Source organism: Schistocerca nitens, chromosome 7 (genome assembly GCF_023898315.1).
Source record: "Schistocerca nitens isolate TAMUIC-IGC-003100 chromosome 7, iqSchNite1.1, whole genome shotgun sequence".
In the NCBI taxonomy this organism is placed as follows: Eukaryota; Metazoa; Arthropoda; class Insecta; order Orthoptera; family Acrididae; genus Schistocerca; species Schistocerca nitens.
In genome coordinates this window covers 545,390,644-545,409,258 of record NC_064620.1, presented here as the reverse complement: position 1 = coordinate 545,409,258, position 18,615 = coordinate 545,390,644, and the positions used below count along the sequence as shown (strand labels likewise).

The window sequence follows — 18,615 nt, the reverse complement described above, 5'->3', positions numbered from 1 at the left end:
AGAATAAATTGTAGGTTCTCCATTTAGACATTGAAGCCTGAAACCCCATGGATGGTGGCTGTCGTGGCCGATCCTGTCCTGTGTCTGGTTGTTTTACAAATGTCCATCACGGCTGAACAGATAAACCATCAAGCCAAGCATTGGATCCCTTGTGTAATTATTGTGCTCACCACCACTGCCTCATTTTCGATAGTGTGTTACTGTTGGCTACTGAAGAGTCAGTGCACACAGTTGCGATCCTGTCCACATTGTGGTGGGGTGTCATGCGCTTTGTCCACCTGGACCATTGGGGTGTTTCTTGTACAAAATTTTTGGCCCACCGCAATGTGTTTTGGCTGGGTGTTTACAGTAACATCACATGTATTGTGTCAGCCTGCTCACAGTGCGCCACCCATCAGGCGACACCACGGGCCTCTCTTTCCCCATGTGTCGGCCCCCAGCACCCCTTGGGAGCATATTAATGCTGATTTTATAGGTCCATTCCTTAAAACCTTTTGGCTTGTAGTAGTTGATCCTTTCTCAAAATTCACTTATGTTGTTTTCTACCTGTCCATATCCACAGCAGCTACAGCCACAAACCTCTCAATGTTTTTTTGTTCCTAGAAGAACTGTCGTATATGCTAGTGACTGACAATGGCCCACAGTTTGTGTTTCAAGATTTTGAAGATTTTTGTACAAAGAGTGGCATCTGTCACATTATAGCCCCTCCCTTTCATCCTCAGTCCTGTGGTGAGGAAGGTAAATGTACAGTTTATCTGATTTGCATTAGGGAATCTCAAAAAAGTATTGCATTGTTATTGTTATGGAACTGAATGGTGATACTAAAAGCAAGTGAAAGGTTAAATAAAACTACATACTTCTTCTGCAAGCAAGTGTGTGTGTGTGTGTGTGTGTGTGTGTGTGTGTGTGTGTGTGTGTGTGTGTGTGTGTGTGTGTGTGTGTGTGTGTGTTTCTCTCTTCTTTTCTCTTCTGTAGCAGAACACTAAGACAGCTGCTCCAACATAATTTCCCCACATCAGATGAATGTTTTCCAGAGGTGTCTCAGACCCACAGTACATAAGCCAATAGAGAGAGAATTGAATTTAAATTGGAACAGTGTTGACTTTTGCTATTACCTACCCAGACAGATATGCATGTTAAAGTGCTGCATTCAGGTGCAGGAGGTGCACCTGATTGGACCCAGTGTGATAGCCAGCCTGAATGTGGTTTTTAGGCAGCTTCCCGCATCTCACTAGGTAAATACTGGACTGGTACCCAAGTTCCACATCAGTTACATGGTTCATAAACATTTAGAAACCTTCTCTCACTTTCACATGAATAGCAGTATGCAGCCAATTGGGGTACATGTATTCCGTTCTTGGGGCTAATGGAATTGTGACAGGAAGGGCATCTGGTCACCCCTTAGATTAACGTTGCTAAATCCATTAATAAGCATGCTGACTGGGCACCAATGAGGGACAAAAGCACCAGAAAAAAAAGATTGACTTTTGTGATCAGAGCTGTGTGGTCTATGAATTTTTTTTTTTTTAATTTTGTTGAAAAGCTTTCTAGATTTCTTGCATAATGCTGTTCTGTTAATATGTGTGGGGAAATCACCAATTAAGACCTTTCTCTTCCAGCAAAGTATCAGTGACTTTTATTTCTCTCCTTAAGTTGATAGTATGTCTAAATTGAAAATCACTCAGAGTTGTAACAAATGCATTGGTAAAATTTTGCAACAGGCTGCCATGAAAGCGTATCTGAAGGACGTGGAAGCTGAAGCAGATTACACATCAAAAATTATCAAAGAGAAAGCAATGCAAAAAAATCTAGAGGAAGGTGGCACCTCGGAAGAAAAAGAATTGGTAGATATTGCCTTTAGGGTGAAAGAATCTGCAGAAACCGCTGAAACAGAAAAAAAGGAGGAGAAAAAAGTGTGGTGGGAAGCCAAATCAGATGAAGGCCATACATACTACTGGAATACAGAAAGTGGAGGTATGATCACTTCATATGTGTGAAAAGGTTTTCATTCCAATTTAAAGACATGGTCAACAACATTTCAATTACTATTTTATAATATACATTTATTGCTCATATTAGATAAGTTAAACAAATGAATAAGTGTTGCTCTAATTTGCAAATTAAATGTAATTTAGGAACTCTTTTTTTCCCATCATTATACCTAACTGAAGAGCCCAACTGAACTTATTTAGCTGATGAATTTGCTTTCCTTTTTTTTTCTCCTAAGAGCTATTCGTCTTCTCAATGAAGTTTCTCTTCCATTCTTTTGCCCAGATTCTGTTGCTTCCAGTTCTTGCTTTTCAAGTCGATGATTCCCATAAGTGTTCTCATTGCATCTCTATCCTGTACTGTATCATTTGTGATACCAATTTCCTGAAGATATCGTTCAGTTTCAAGCAGTCAGTTGTTATTAACCTTAACTGAGAAGACTAGGTAAAGAAATCTTTCATTCATCCTATCATATTTCATTGTAAAATTTCTATCATTCATTCCTGAAAGTGTCAAAGGTTTTTCCCACTATGCTCATATAATGCTCGAGACTTCTTTTTGATTAAAATTGTGCTTAAGAAAACTGGACTCAAACTTTTCATAAGTGTTTCTCTTTCTCACTCTTTGATGTCATGAATTAGTGATATGCCTCCATTTATTAACACTTTTGATGTATCAGTATTATGAGAAGGAAAGTTGCTACTCACCATATAGCGGAGATGCTGAGTCACAGATAGGCATAACAAAAAGACTCTCACAGTTAAAGCTTTTGGACAATAAGGCCTTTGTCAGCAACAGACACACATACACGTGCGCGCTTGCACCCCCCCCCCCGCCCCCCTCCCACACACACACTCACTCTCTCTCTCTCTCTCTCTCTCTCTCTCTCTCTCTCTCTCTCTCTCTCTCCTCCCATATATATATATATATATATATATATATTCCTGGAAATTGAAATAAGAACACCGTGAATTCATTGTCCCAGGAAGGGGAAACTTTATTGACACATTCCTGGGGTCAGATACATCACATGATCACACTGACAGAACCACAGGCACATAGACACAGGCAACAGAGCATGCACAATGTCGGCACTAGTACACTGTATATCCACCTTTCGCAGCAATGCAGGCTGCTATTCTCCCATGGAGACGATCGTAGAGATGCTGGATGTAGTCCTGTGGAACGGCTTGCCATGCCATTTCCACCTGGCGCCTCAGTTGGACCAGCGTTCGTGCTGGACGTGCAGACCGCGTGAGACGACGCTTCATCCAGTCCCAAACATGCTCAATGGGGGACAGATCCGGAGATCTTGCTGGCCAGGGTAGTTGACTTACACCTTCTAGAGCACGTTGGGTGGCACGGGATACATGCGGACGTGCATTGTCCTGTTGGAACAGCAAGTTCCCTTGCCGGTCTAGGAATGGTAGAACGATGGGTTCCATGACGGTTTGGATGTACCGTGCACTATTCAGTGTCCCCTCGACGACCACCAGTGGTGTACGACCAGTGTAGGAGATCGCTCCCCACACCATGATGCCGGGTGTTGGCCCTGTGTGCCTCGGTCGTATGCAGTCCTGATTGTGGCGCTCACCTGCACGGCGCCAAACACGCATACGACCATCATTGGCACCAAGGCAGAAGCGACTCTCATCGCTGAAGACGACACGTCTCCATTCGTCCCTCCATTCACGCCTGTCGCGACACCACTGGAGGCGGGCTGCACAATGTTGGGGTGTGAGCGGAAGACAGCCTAACGGTGTGCGGGACCGTAGCCCAGCTTCATGGAGACGGTTGCGAATGGTCCTCGCCAATACCCCAGGAGCAACAGTGTCCCTAATTTGCTGGGAAGTGGCAGTGCGGTCCCCTACGGCACTGCGTAGGATCCTACGGTCTTGGCGTGCATCCGTGCGTCGCTGCGGTCCGGTCCCAGGTCGACGGGCACGTGCACCTTCCGCCGACCACTGGCGACAACATCGATGTACTGTGGAGACCTCACACCTCACGTGTTGAGCAATTCGGCGGTACGTCCACCCGGCCTCCCGCATGCCCACTATACGCCCTCGCTCAAAGTCCGTCAACTGCACATACGGTTCACGTCCATGCTGTCGCGGCATGCTACCAGTGTTAAAGACTGCGATGGAGCTCCGTATGCCACGGCAAACTGGCTGTCACTGACGGCGGCGGTGCACAAATGCTGCGCAGCTAGCGCCATTCGACGGCCAACACCGCGGTTCCTGGTGTGTCCGCTGTGCCGTGCGTGTGATCATTGCTTGTACAGCCCTCTCGCAGTGTCCGGAGCAAGTATGGTGGGTCTGACACACCGGTGTCAATGTGTTCTTTTTTCCATTTCCAGGAGTGTGTGTGTATATATATATATATATATATATATATATATATATATATATATATATATATATATATATATATATATATATATATATATATATATATATATATATACTTTTCCCACGTGGAATGTTTCCCTGATGTGACTTACCAAATGAAAGTGCTGGCAGGTCGACAGACACACAAACATACACACAAAATTCTAGCTTTCGCAACCAACGGTTGCTTCGTCAGGAAAGAGGGAAGGAGAGGGAAAGACGAAAGGATGTGGGTTTTAAGGGAGAGGGTAAGGAGTCATTCCAATCCCGGGAGTGGAAAGACTTACCCTAGGGGGAAAAAGGACAGGTATACACTCGCACACACACACACACACACACACACACACATATCCATCCGCACATACACAGACACAAGCAGACATTTGTAAAGGCAAAGAGTTTGGGCAGAGATGCCATTCGAGGCGGAAGTAAAGAGGCAAAGATGTTGTTGAAAGACAGGTGAGGTATGAGCGGTGGCAACTTGAAATTGGCCTCAACCTCTGCTAATTTCAAGTTGCCGCCGCTCATACCTCACCTGTCTTTCAACAACATCTTTGCCTCTTTACTTCCGCCTTGACTGACATCTCTGCCCAAACTCTTTGCCTTTACAAATGTCTGCTTGTGTCTGTGTATGTGCAGATGGACATGTGTGTGTGTGTGTGCAAGTGTATACCTGTCCTTTTTTCCCCCTAAGGTAAGTCTTCCCGCTCCCGGGATTGGAATGACTCCTTACCCTCTCCCTTAAAACCCACATCCTTTCGTCTTTCCCTCTCCTTCCTTCTTTCCTGATGAGGCAACAGTTTGTTGCGAAAGCTTGAATTTTGTGTGTATGTTTGTGTTTGTTTGTGTGTCTATCGACCTGCCAGCACTTTCGTTCGGTAAGTCACATCATCTGTGTTTTTAGATATATTTTTCCCATGTGGAATGTTTCCCTAATATATATATTTTATGGTTTTCATTGCTGTATTGTAGTGTTTTAATCATAGTTTTCAATCCCAGCAATTTTTTTAAATTTGATCTGCTCCATGTGATTCTGTAGGCGTTTTGTATCTTAGATATTCTTTCTCTGTTTGCTTCATGATTTAATCCTGGAAGTTAGCTAATTTCCCCTTTTGCATCAGAATTTAGGTACCTTAGATTTTTGCCAAGTTGAGTTGCTATACCTTATCCATCTAGGAACTGAGGTGTTCCTTCCGTGTACTGAGTGCCTGTTAGATTTCCTGTTGAGTTTTAGCTTCAACACTCTAATAGATGTAATCTCTGATGCTGGAAAACTGTGAAGCAAAAGTAGCTAGTGCCACAAACCACATAATATTTCCCATCTTTTGTTTTCTCTGTAGTTTCCATGGCTTTCTAATACTATTTTATTCTTTTAGAAACTGTTCAGAATGTAATTCAAGCATTCCCAATATTCTTTCATCCCATGAGGAAATTATTATGTTGTAATTTTTCATTTGCGAATTGTCTCACTTGTTCTTGTGTAATGATGCATCTTAACTGTAGTAACACTGTTCACGTTACGTTGCACTTCACTTAGCGTAGACCGGGACTGTGTCCTAGGCATGCCCGATGTTAACTCACTGGGCACGGCCCATGCTGCCGGAGTTGTTGTTGTTGGTGTTCATGTTGTTACGCCGGCAGAGGTCGCGTCCGAATTCTCGCGTGCCCTCTGGTGGACAGGACTCTACTTGCGGCAACTACCGTCCGTGACGCGCCGTGCCAATGTGCGCCTCCCGCGATCTTTCTGGTGGCTACTACACTCCTCCTCCTTTGGGGGGTGAAGCCACTGTGATCCACTGCGTCGGAAGGTGGATCGTCGGGCAGGAGCGATGACCTCCACATCCATTGGATGGCCGGAGTCGAGGGGATCTGCCAACCCTCGAGCCAGAACCTTCGAATACGGCTGGAAGTGACCCACACGAAGAGGCCCCCGTCATCCCACAACCGGAGCCCGGGACAGAACGGGCGACAAGCTATCGAACTCCGGATCCTGTTCCACCTCGGGAGGGGCAAGACCCAGTGGCAGGGACGAAGGGAAGGGATGACCACAGGTGAACTAGCCCCCTGAGAAACCGGGCCTGCTAGGGGGGCCGGCTCTCGCTGGGGCATCTCGAATGAGCTACTGGAGGCTGCCAAGGCTGAGAACCATCGCAGTGCGGCAGAGTCACAGCGGGGAGAGGAGGTAACGTCCCCTGTGAAACCAATACAGGTGCCGGCAATGGGGAAGCCGGTGTCCGAGAGGTCGGAGGGTGGGTGCCCGAACATGGACGTAGCTGATTTTGGTGACGATGTACCACCCGATCCCCCGCCTGCAAGGTATAGAGCCGGCAGCCATTTTGGCGCAGGACCACCGCCGGTATCCAACGTGGATTGCGACCAAACCCACGGGCCCAGACCGACATACCCAGTGGAAAGCCAGGTACTCCGTTTTGTGAAGACTGGCGAGGACCAGGCTGAAGGAGGTGCAGCAGAGTCCTAGGTTGACGCCCATGGAGGAGCTCTGCGGGGCTGCGTTCTCCCATTGGTGTGGTCCGGTATGCCGTCAAGAAAAACGTCAATGCTTCCTCTGTAGGAAATTCGTGCACATACTTTTTCATCTGCGTCTTAAATGTGCGCACCATGCGCTCGGCTTCCCCATTCGATTGTGGATGGAAGGGGGGAGAGCAAACGTGCCGAATACCGAAGCGCCTACAAAAATCCTGGAAGGTTTGCGAAATAAACTGCGGTCCATTGTCCGAGACCAGGGTGATTGGCAGACCTTCCACAGAAAAGATTTTTGCTAGTGCCTGGATTGCAACTTCTGAAGTGGTTGAGGAGCAGCGAACCACATATGGGAATCGGGAATAAGCATCAATGACAATGAGCCAAGAGCCATTGAGAAACAGGCCCGCAAAATCGATGTGAACACGTTCCCATGCTTGGGTTGCCGGCGGCCATGAAGAGAACGCTGCCCTGGGAGATGCTTGTTGGCTCGCACACTGGGAACAGGCGGCCACCAAGTGCTCAATTTCTCTGTCAATACCGGGCCAGTACACATGTCTGCGAGCCAAGGTTTTAGTACGGGAAACACCCCAGTGAGGACCTCCCTTCGTAAACTTGCAGGAACAACCACGTGGGGAGCTGTATCATCGGTAGCCAGAAGGAGAACTCCTTCCAAGACCGAGAGGCGGTCTCGTAGAAGAAAATAATTACGAAGAGGGTCCAAGGCCTGGCCCGGAGGGCGGGATGACCACCCCTGCTGAATGAGGCGAACTACTTGCCGGAGAACCGGGTCAGCCGCCGTTTCCCTGGCGACTCGAGAACTAGTGATTGGGAAGCCATCAACCGCTTGGCGGGACGCCACATCCAAATGAAAACACATAATCTCCTCTCGATCAAACGTAGGATCCGAGCCCACCGGAAGACGGGAAAGAGCGCCGGCGTTGGCATGCTGTCCTGTAGGGCGAAAATGAATGTCATAATGGTACTTAGAGAGGAACAAGGCCCAGCGCTGTAGTCTGTGGGCCGCCCTATCTAGAATCTGAGAGGCGGGGCCAAATAACGATATTAACAGCTTATGGTCAGTGATTAACTGAAGCTTCGTGCCATACAAGAAAGGATGAAACTTGGTAACAGCATAGACAATGGCCAAAGCCTCTTTTTCCACCTGGGAGTAATGGGCCTGCGCGGGACTAAGCGTTTTCGATGCAAACGCCAGTGGTTGCTCGGAACCATCTGCGTTGCGATGGGCCAGGACCGCCCCCACCCCATACGGCGAAGCATCTGTAGCCAGGACCAACGGCTTATGGGGATCAAAAGTAGCCAAACAAGGGGCTGACGTGAGGAGGCCCTTCAACGAGGTGAACGCTCGCTCACATGCAGGCGACCAATCAAAAGGAACACCCTTGTGCAGAAGGCAGTACAGGGGGCGGGCTATGGTGGAAGCCCTGGGAATGAACCGGTGGTAATAGGCTATCTTGCCTAAAAAAGCTTGTAACTCTTTCAGCGAAGTGGGCCGAGGAAGGTTGACGATACCTTGGACCAAACTTCCTAGTGGCTGGATGCCGTGCCGAGATATGGTGTAGCCCACATACTCAATGGACAGTTGGAAGAAGGTTGACTTATGCAGGTTGCAACGCAAGCCCACAGACCTGAATATGAGAAAGAGGGTGCGAAGGTTGTGCAAGTGTTCCTTCGTGCTGCGGCCTGTGACAATTATGTCGTCCAGGTAATTAATACAATGAGGGATTGTTGACGTGACATGCTCAAGATAACGCTGGAATATCGCCGGGGCACTGGATATTCCAAAGGCCAACCGCTGGTATTGGTAAAGGCCAAACGGGGTGTTGACGACCGCCAGCCGTTTGGAGTCCTCATCAAGTGGTATCTGATGATAAGCCTCCAACAGATCGATTTTCGAAAAATATTGGCCTCCCGCCACGGCGGAGAACAATTCATCAGCACGAGGCAAAGGATAGGTGTCCACCACCAATTGGGAATTAATGGTGGCCTTGAAATCGCCACAAAGACGTAGTTTTCCCGAGGGCTTCTTGACAATAACGAGGGGCAAAGCCCACTCACTGGAAGAAATGGGAAGAACGACCCCTAGGGCTGTCAGCCGGTCTAGCTCTTCCTTTACCTGAGGGCGGAGAGCCAAGGGGATCTGTCTCGCGCGTAGAAAACGAGGGCGAGCCGACGCCTTCAACATTAAGTGAGCTTCAAAATCGGAAACACGCCCCAGGCCCTCCTCAAAAATATCTGGAAAGTCTGAGATCAAAGATTCCAATGAGTGATAGGGAACGTCTTCGGAGACCAACTGTATGGTGTCACCGATAGAAAAACCGAAAGCTTGAAAGGCATCCAGGCCAAAAAGGTTAGCGGAGCTCGCATCACTGACAACAATAAAAGTAATAGGGCGAGTGACTGATTTGTAAGTCACGTCGGTAGTGAATTGACCCAGTAGGGGAATGAACTGTTTACCATAACCGCGTAGACACCGGTAAACTGGCGCCAACGGGGGCGATCCAAGGTCGGAATAAGTTTCTGCATTCAACAACGAAACTGCCGCGCCCGTATTTACTTGCAGTTGTAACCGGCGCGACCGAACTGACACCTCGATAAAGAGTTTGCGAGCCGATGCGTCGGGAGCCTGGCCCGATGAAACTTCCTGAATGTCAACGTCCATGTCCTCTGTACTTGCTTCCTTCGATTCTTTTGAGGCTGAGCGGCAAACTTTAGCAATGTGACCTTTTTTATTACATTTGCGACAAACGGCCCAACGCTGGGGGCACTCTGACCGATCATGATGTATATAGCACGACGCACAGGATGGCAACAGGGGCCGGCGGCCGGAATTCTGTTTACGCGCCGTGTGGGAGCGGCGGTAACGGCCGGATTGTACCGCTCGCACGTCGTCCACCCCGGACACAGTGGACGCGGCCGCGCCGCCCTGAACCTCCGCGACGTCGCACCACGCTTCCAGCTGTTGACCTGCTGCATGAGAGACTTCATATGATTGAGCAATGGACAGGACTTCCTCGAGGGAAGGGTCTTCTAACTGCAGGGCCCGTTGCCGGACCTCCCTATCAGGGGCCGAACGAACAATGACGTCGCATACCATAACGTGGTCATACGACTCTCGCGACTGCTCCGTGACAAAATGACACTTGCGACTAAGACCGTGCAGGGTAGCGGCCCACACCCGGTAAGACTGATGGGGCTGTTTCTTGCATTGATAGAACTCGACCCGAGCCGCCACAACATGCGTGCGGCGGTGATAATATGAAGACAGCAATGAACACAATGCGTCAAAGGACAAGGACGAGGGTTCCTGCAACGGCGCTAGCTGCCGCAAAACTTGATACAATGAGGGAGATATCCAAGACAAGAAGAGAGCATGACATACCTCCGCATCGGCAACATGAAATGCCTGGAAATGCTGCCGAAGGCAATGTTCATATGCGTCCCAATCCTCCGCCGTCTCGTCATACGGGGGAAAGGGAGGAGGGAACTGCGCCGGAGCAGACGGCGTGGAGAGCAACGCCAGAAGCACTTGTTTCATGGTGGCCATGAGCTCCATCTGCTGCGCCACCAAAACCCGCACCAAATCCTCCATGCCGTGGAGAAGCTGCGAAACCGGAACAACGACGCAACACGCGAAAGAACGACCCTACTCGTCGCCAATTGTGTAGTAACACTGTTCACGTTACGTCGCACTTCACTTAGCGTAGACCGGGACTGTGTCCTAGGCATGCCCGATGTTAACTCACTGGGCACGGCCCTTGCTGCCGGAGTTGTTGTTGTTGGTGTTCGTGTTGTTACGCCGGCAGAGGTCGCGTCCGAATTCTCGCGTGCCCTCTGGTGGACGGGACTCTACTTGCGGCAACTACCGTCCGTGACGCGCCGTGCCAATGTGCGCCTCCCGCGATCTTTCTGGTGGCTACTACATTAACTGTTTTATAAACTATGAGATCATGACTGCTATAACTGTTAAAATGGTTTTTGTGATCTCTTGAAGACCATTTGAGATGGTGGAAACAAGTTATCTAAAGAAAAAAAAAATTATGGGTGTGTCAAAAAATAAAATATTTTTACTAATTTCGTATTTCTGTATATTTCATCAGTTACTATACAACTTTCTTTGCAGTCCATCTATTGTAAGTAATAATCAGTGAATTGTTGTATATATTGATTTGTTGTAACATATTTGTATTTCAAAGGTAGTTCAATTTTTATAATTTTACAAGCTTTACGTTACGAGCTTCTTGTTTTTTGATGATGCATTTGTTCTTATCTGTTCTGCTTAACTGATAATGGTGTGTGGATCAGTGGGTAAGTGCAAGTCTTCCAGTTGGACACCACTTTGGCAACTTGCCTGTCCGGAATCTATTACATTTATCCACCTGGAGAAAGGGGATCTACAGTTTAACTTGGAACTTTAACCACATTTCATTCCTGAAAAGCCTTCTCATCACTGAGTGGTGATTGCTAGATAAAAGGCAGACTGAAAATTTCCTGTTGATCAGGATTTAATCCCGCGATATCTTTGTTTCCAGGCTCATGCTTTACCACTCGATGACTAGGCCTGAGTTCAATCTAAATCAAAGTCACACATATATAACTGCTTGACAATTATGAAAAGGAGTTCCTAGAACAAAATCAGTTAGACAAAAGTGATGGAGTAGCAACTCTGAAATTCATGTAAAACATAATAGAAAGCAAAAACCCACAGACAGTAAACTGAGCTAGCTAATATTATCTTCCACTGTCTCTGTTGTCAGCTATGGATTTACTCAAGTGACAGACAAGTCTTCACAACTCTTATATCTCTACATGATCTGTCCAGAGTGTCTCGCAGTTGTTCAACGTTGTTGCAATTCTTACAGTGCTATTTTCCTTACAGTGTTATCTTCCACTGAGTATAAGTTTATGTGCTAATATAGTGTTCTCTTTATTTAGAATCAGTGTGGGAACCACCAGAAGATGGCTATGTTTCATTAGCAGAGCAAAAAGAAGAGACCAAGAGAGCTGAAAAGGCAGCAAAGAGAAAGAAAGCAACAGATGAAATGAAGAAGAAAGAAGAAGAAAAACAAATAAGTGAAGAAAAACAAGCACGCATACAGCGTGAGAAAATGAAGGAAATTTATGGGAGGAAAGAAAAAGAAGAGGCCAAGGAGAAACCCAAGATGTCTGCTCCTATAGGTCCTGCTCCAAGGGTTGATCCTTATGGCTCATGGAAAGTTATAGAGAAAAAGTAAGTTTGCTAAAGATCTATGATTACTCTTGTTGATACCAATGATGTGTACTGCAAACAAAGCTTGAAACCTGTTCATAAAAATACATCAAAAGTAAAAAGATTGAAGGAATAGTGGACATTCCAAATGCCAATTCACAGGTCCTTACATTATCACCAAAGTTTGAATTTTCGTAACACTAACACTCTGTGTACAAATTAATTAAATTTCCTAGTTGCAATGAAAGTTTCAACGTTTGTATGTATCAAGCAAATGTTTATAGATAAGCTGTGATAACTTTGATGATCTGAGCATGTGAGTATGTAACTACACTGCCTGACAGTAAAGGGAAGCACCCAGGAGACATGGTAGAATGTCAGTATAACTTTGTATATGTACACACCATTGGCATGCCATGTGTGGCATGTAGAATGGTGACCTGAATGGATTAATGTTGTTCATATTTAGTATTGTTGTCTGGCCTGCTAAGGTATTTAAGGAGCATGAACAAAATCAAATGTTGTGTGATCTGTATGAAGAGACAGTGTTATCAGCACAAGACAGAGTTTCAAAGGATTCTCATTGTGTGTCTGCTTTTAGCCAAGTAATTGAATCTTGCAATATTCAGATTTGTGGGGCATGTCAGTGTGACAACGGCCTGATATTAGACGGTATGGGAAAATGAGGGCAGGCATACTTGTCATCAAGGTTCCAGCTGGCCGAATCCAACCACCACAAGGGAGGTTCATCATCCACTGCATTTCTGTGCTTACCATATGAGAATGAGTAACAGACTTCCTGCAACATTCTGTGTCATCCCACACCATTGGTTGGAGACTAGCAGCTGCCAGACTATGAAATTACTGCCCTTTGCATAGGCTGCCATCAACACCACAAACACAAATGGCTCTGTTTGGTGTGTTACTGTGATCAGGAAGCATGTGTTACTGACAACTGGCATTGCATTATGTTCAGCGATGAATCATGGTTGTGCATTACCCCGAATAACTGTTGTTAGGGAGTGTGGTGGCAACCTGGGGGGGGGGGGGCAGGGGGGGGGGGAAGTACCATTATTCCACTGTGTCCTCATGTGTTGTCTCTCATGCGACAGTACCATGGTGCTATTTTTCGACAGGATAATGCTGATCCACATGCAGCATGTAGCTCTACGAACTGTCTACGTGATGTTGAGATACTCTCATCACCATCAAGATCCCCAGGTCTATCCCTGACATATCCATCCCAATGCCAGTACCCAAGATTCTGAGAAATAGTTATAACAGGTGTTGACTAGTAAGGAGAGGATGCAATGGTTGTGTGAATCTTCCTAACCAAATCAGTGCCTGGGTTCGGTCCAGAGGAAGTGCAGTGTCTTGTGGATAAGTGTGTTCATAGTGCCAAATTCTTTACAAATTTCACTTAGTTTTGTAATTACTGAGACAACATTGCATACCCTATCAACCTCTGAACTTCCATTTCGTATCCTCCTTCCCTTCTGGGTGCTTAACTTTTTTTTTGTCAGGCAGTGTATTTAGAGGGAACAGATCTGTGTTATTACGTTAGCTACGAGGGCATGTTGAGAAGTAATGCCTCCAATTTTTTTTATAAGAGAACTCTTAAAGATTTTTAAATAAAACTAACTGTATTAACATTCTGCATCCTTATTCTTCATGGCTAAATATTTATTCCTCAACTCAGCTGCCCTGTTTGGTGACAAAGACATTTATCCTAACTAGAGGTTAGTTTGTTGATACTGTCACTACAGAATGTTTGACTTTGTTGACAGAGTCACAACCTCTCTGATTGCACTGCTTCATCACTATCAAAGTGAAGCCCTCAAAGGTGTTCTTTAAGTTTTGTAGACAGATGAAAATCAGATGGAGCCATGTCAGGACTGTATGGAGGATGATCAATAACAGTGAATCCAAGGTGATGGACTGTTGGAGTTGTTGCAGTGCTCATGTCTGATCTGGCACTGTCATGCTGAAGGAGAGAGTGCCCCATGTGTGGTTAAATTCTTCAAATTTGTGCTTTCAGAATCTTGATTACAGCAAGCTGTTTCTCACACACCGATATAGTTATGTTATGCACCACCATGTTACACACTACAGTTTGGAGCCCTCTAGTGGCAGAGGGTTGCAACTTGAATCAGTGAAGTGGGAAAGTCACCTGAGTAATATGCATGACACATAATACCTCAAATGATACCGAGAAAAAAAGAAAAAAAAAATGAATTTGGAGGCATTACTTTTCAGCATGCCCTTGTATTATAGCACTCTCCCAATGTTTGTGCATAAATACCAAGACATCCAAAGGAATGTTGTTATGGTCTATGGTCTACATCCATACTGTGCAAACCGCTTTGAAAAGTGCCTGGCAGAGTATACTTTTTGCTGTACTACACATTAGGGTTCCTTTCCATTCCATTCACATGTGGAGTGCAGGAAAAATGACTACTTAAATGCCTCTGTGTGTGCTGTAATTGGTCTCATCTTCTGTGTGCAAATTCTATGGGAATGGCACCTCAGAGGATTAGTTGACATTGTTCTTCAAACATCCAGCAGTTCAGATTTTTTGGATTCCTGTGAAGCTCTCCCATGAGTAAAAACTGTAACCATTTGTGCTGCCCTTCTGTGTACATGTTCAGTATCCCTTGTTATATTTTGTATGGTTCCCACATACCTGAGGGATATTCCAATAGCATTTTGTAAGCAATCTCCTTTGTATCCAGAATGAGATTTTCACTCTGCAGTGGAGTGTGTGCTGATATGAAACTTCCTGGCAGATTAAAACTGTTTACTGGACCGAAACTCGAACTCGGGACCTTTCTCTTTCGCGGGCAAGTGCTCTACCACTGAGCTACCCAAGCATGATTCACGCCTCGTCCTCACTGCCTTACTTCTGCCAGTACCTCGTATCCTACCTTCCAAACTTTACAGAAGCTCTCCTGCGAACCTCGCAGAACTAGCACTCCTGAAAGAAAGGATATTGCGGAGACATGGCTTAGCCACAGCCTAAGGGATGTTTCCAGAGTGAAAATCTCATTCTGGAAACATCCCTTAGGCTGTGGCTAAGCCATGTCTCCACAATATCCTTTCTTTCAGGAGTGCTATTTCTGCAAGGTTCGCAGGAGAGCTTCTGTAAAGTTTGGAAGGTAGGAGACGAGGTACTGGCAGAAGTAACGCTGTGAGGACGAGGCGTGAATAGTGTTTGGGTAGCTCAGTGGTAGAGCACTTGCCCGTGAAAGGCAAAGGTCCCGAGTTCAAGTTTCGGTCTGGCACACACTTTTAATCTGCCAGGAAGTTTCAATCTCCTTTGTAGATTGACCATTTCCCTGTATTCTATCAATGAAATAAAGTCTACCACCTCACCTTCTGTATCTATTTTCAAGCCTATGTCACCGTCCCATTTCAATCCCAACAAATTGTTGCAATCAGGTATTTGTACAAGTTTGCCGATTCTGATTGTATTTAACTGGTTGCAGTCACAGAATACAACATTATAGCACTTTCAGAAGTAAACAGTTCTAAATTTATGGACGTTTAAAGGAAGTTGTCAATCTTGATATATTATGAAGATTGAACTGAATAAATGTGCAGGAATTTTTTGTGCAGTTTTTTGTTCAAATGATCTACGACATGTTATGATTAAGAGAGGGGCTAATTCATCTGCAGATTCCTTACAGAATCTGAGAGTGTTCCACTGAGCCACCCCCCAGGGGGCTCACCGCTCTTTGGTGAGTACGTGCTTGGCAACAACGGAGCCCCAACCCTCGCAGCACTGCTTCTCTTTCTGTGCCGCTTGCCTCCTCCCCCCTCTTTGGGAGATGTCTTGTGCCTTCATGGGCTCCTGAAGCCCATTTGCATTGGCTTGCTTGTAGGAATATTCTCTCTTGTACTGCTCTTTCCCTGTACTGCTCTTTTCCAGTACCGCTCTTTCCTTGCACCGCTCTTTTCCAGTACTGCCCTTTCCCTGTACTGCCCTTTCCCTGTACTGCCCTTTCCCTGTACTGCCCTTTCCCTGTACTGCCCTTTCCCTGTACTGCTCTTTCCTCATTTTGCTCTTTCCCTTGTTTAGCCCTTTCCCTTTTCAGTTTTTTCCTTGTCCCTTTCTTTACTTGTTCTGCTCTCTTGTTCCTCCGCTGTGGCATTTGAGGCAATCCTTTCTTTCTTCCTTTCCTTCTTATTTTTTCTTCTCCTCCCTATGTGTGCCTGATGGCCACCCATGCATTTGATGTGTAGCAGGAGACTGGGTAACAGGTAATTCCCAGCCGCAGGTGGGCATGTAGGGCCCGCACATACCCCCTGGTACAGGCCACGCCCAGGGAGGGGTGATTACCTGAGCTATTACCTTCCTCCTCTGCTGGTTGGTCCCTCCATCTGTCGTTTGGGAGATGTGACCTAAGGTGAGGACAATCACCTAAGGTGGGGGGGGAGGATCCCCTTTGGAGGGCTCCTGATGGAAGGAGCATGCCATCAGAGACACTGACAATCATGGGGGACTTCTTCCCAATGACTGATTTTTCTTCTCTTTCTCCAAGTGTTTCACATAAAAGAAAGTGGAATGAGGCTCCTGCTTCAGTGTCTCTTCCTGATGTGCCTCGATATCTACTATTCTCATGTTTAGACGAAAACCAGACTTTTGCTACTGTAAACCCCTTTGTTATACAGAAAGGCATGGATGGCATCACTGGCCCTGTGAAGTCATGCTCCCATCTCCTCAATGGAACTCTGCTTTTGGAAATTGATAGTGCTCTCCAGGCCTAGAAACTACTCAAGACCCAACTCCTCCACGAATACCCTATAAAAGTGGAGGCTCACAGGACACTTAACTCATCCTGCGGTGTTATCTACATCCGGCTGTTGGATGGTTTGACAGAGGACGAAACAACTAATTATCTATTGGATCAGAGCGTTACTGCTGTTCATCGAGTTATGAAGAAGGAAGCTGCCAATTTGGTGCCCACTCGCACATTGTTCCTGACTTTCGATTGGTTAACGCTTCCTACCAAGATAAAGGCAGGCCATGAAGTCATCTCTGTATGCCCTTACATTCCCAATTCATTGAGGTGTTATAAATGCCACAAGTTCAATCATACCAGCACATCATGTAAAATTGCAGCCAAATGTGTCACTTGTAGCAGGGCTGCACACAAGGGTGCCTGTCCACCTCCTTCCCCCCACTGCATTAATTGTCATGGAGAACATGCTGATTCTTCTCATTCTTGTACTGTCTATCAAGATGAGCGGGCTGTTCAGGAGATAAGGGTGAAGGAGAAGGTACCTTTTCCTGTTGCCCGGAAACTGTTGGCAAGCTGTAAACTGAATGTCCCTTCGTCTGGAATCTACAGCACCGTGTTAGCCTCTCCCCATCTCACAAAAAACATGGCTAAGCAAACTTGTGACTTAACAGTTCAGTTTGATGGTGGCAAAGTCGCCTCGCCCTCAAGCTGACACTCCATCTCCTACTTCCTGGGCTGTAGATTCTGCTACCCGTTCTTCGCCTGCACCGGCGAAGACAGTTGCAACGCAGCCAGCAAACCATCAATTCAAAAAGGGTTATTCCTGGGAAGATTTCTTGTGTACCTCGAGTTTGCAGACGTCTGGCTCTTCTGCCAATCGCCAAAAGTCAAAACAATCATCGAAAGGCAAACAGTCTTCCCCCTCTCCATCTCATTGGCCCTCTTCGACTTATCAGTCCTTTTCAACTGACTGACACCGGGGAAGCTGTGTTCATCCTGATGAGTTGATGGACAAAGATCCTCAACCTTTGGATTCCAATGTCCATCCTCCCTCAACGGCTCACCCTAAGCGGCCGTCGTGGTGAGTGTTTCTTCTTCATTCTCTGATGCTCCTAAATTTTTTGGCCCTTTTACAATGGAATATCCGTGGCCTTCGGTCTAACAGGGTGGACCTCCAGCTGCTCCTGCGATCACAATGTCCTCTTGTAGTCTGTCTCCTAGAAACCAAGCTATGTCCTCAAGACTATTTTGCTCTTTCCCATTTTACTTCGCTACGGATGGACCTTCCCCTTACGGCAGGGATTCCTGCTCATGGAGGGGTCATGCTGCTTCTACGAGATGATGTTAGTCATTGTCCTATCCCCTTGCACACCCACCTGCAAGCAGTTGCTGCCCGTGTTTTCCTTCCCGAATTTACCTTTTCCCTCTGCACCATTTATATCCCTTCATCTTCTGCTGTCACTATAGCGGACCTGATGCGGTTTGTTGCTCAGCTTCCTCCACCCTTTCTGCTCCTCGGTGACACCAATGCCCATCATCCTCTTTGGTGCTCACCTGTCGCCTGCCCGATAGGTTATCTTTTGGCGGATCTTCTTAATCATCTTAATCTTGTGTGTCTTAACACCGGTGAAGCCACGTTTCTCTCTGATCCCACACACACTTATTCCCAGTTAGACCTCTCGATCTGCTCTGCCCAGCTCGCTCGACGTCTCGAGTGGTATGCTGTTTCTGATACTTACTTGAGTGACCATTTCCCTTGTGTGACTCATCTGTACAATCATACCCC

At 46.5% G+C, this 18,615-nt stretch overlaps 2 protein-coding genes across 2 annotated transcripts in view; one reads left to right on the top strand and one right to left on the bottom strand.

Annotated features, from left to right (window-relative positions):
- Nucleotides 1-18,615, bottom strand: part of LOC126194641 (uncharacterized) — a 183,112-nt gene that overhangs the window by 48,502 nt on the left and 115,995 nt on the right. The gene's annotated exons all lie outside the window — the stretch shown is intronic.
- Nucleotides 1-18,615, top strand: part of LOC126194638 (WW domain-binding protein 4) — a 130,961-nt gene that overhangs the window by 101,379 nt on the left and 10,967 nt on the right. The window contains exons 4-5 of the mRNA XM_049932811.1: nucleotides 1,722-1,974; nucleotides 11,814-12,108. Of these exons, the coding sequence (XP_049788768.1) occupies nucleotides 1,722-1,974; nucleotides 11,814-12,108 (548 nt within the window). The remainder of the gene's footprint in view (nucleotides 1-1,721; nucleotides 1,975-11,813; nucleotides 12,109-18,615) is intronic.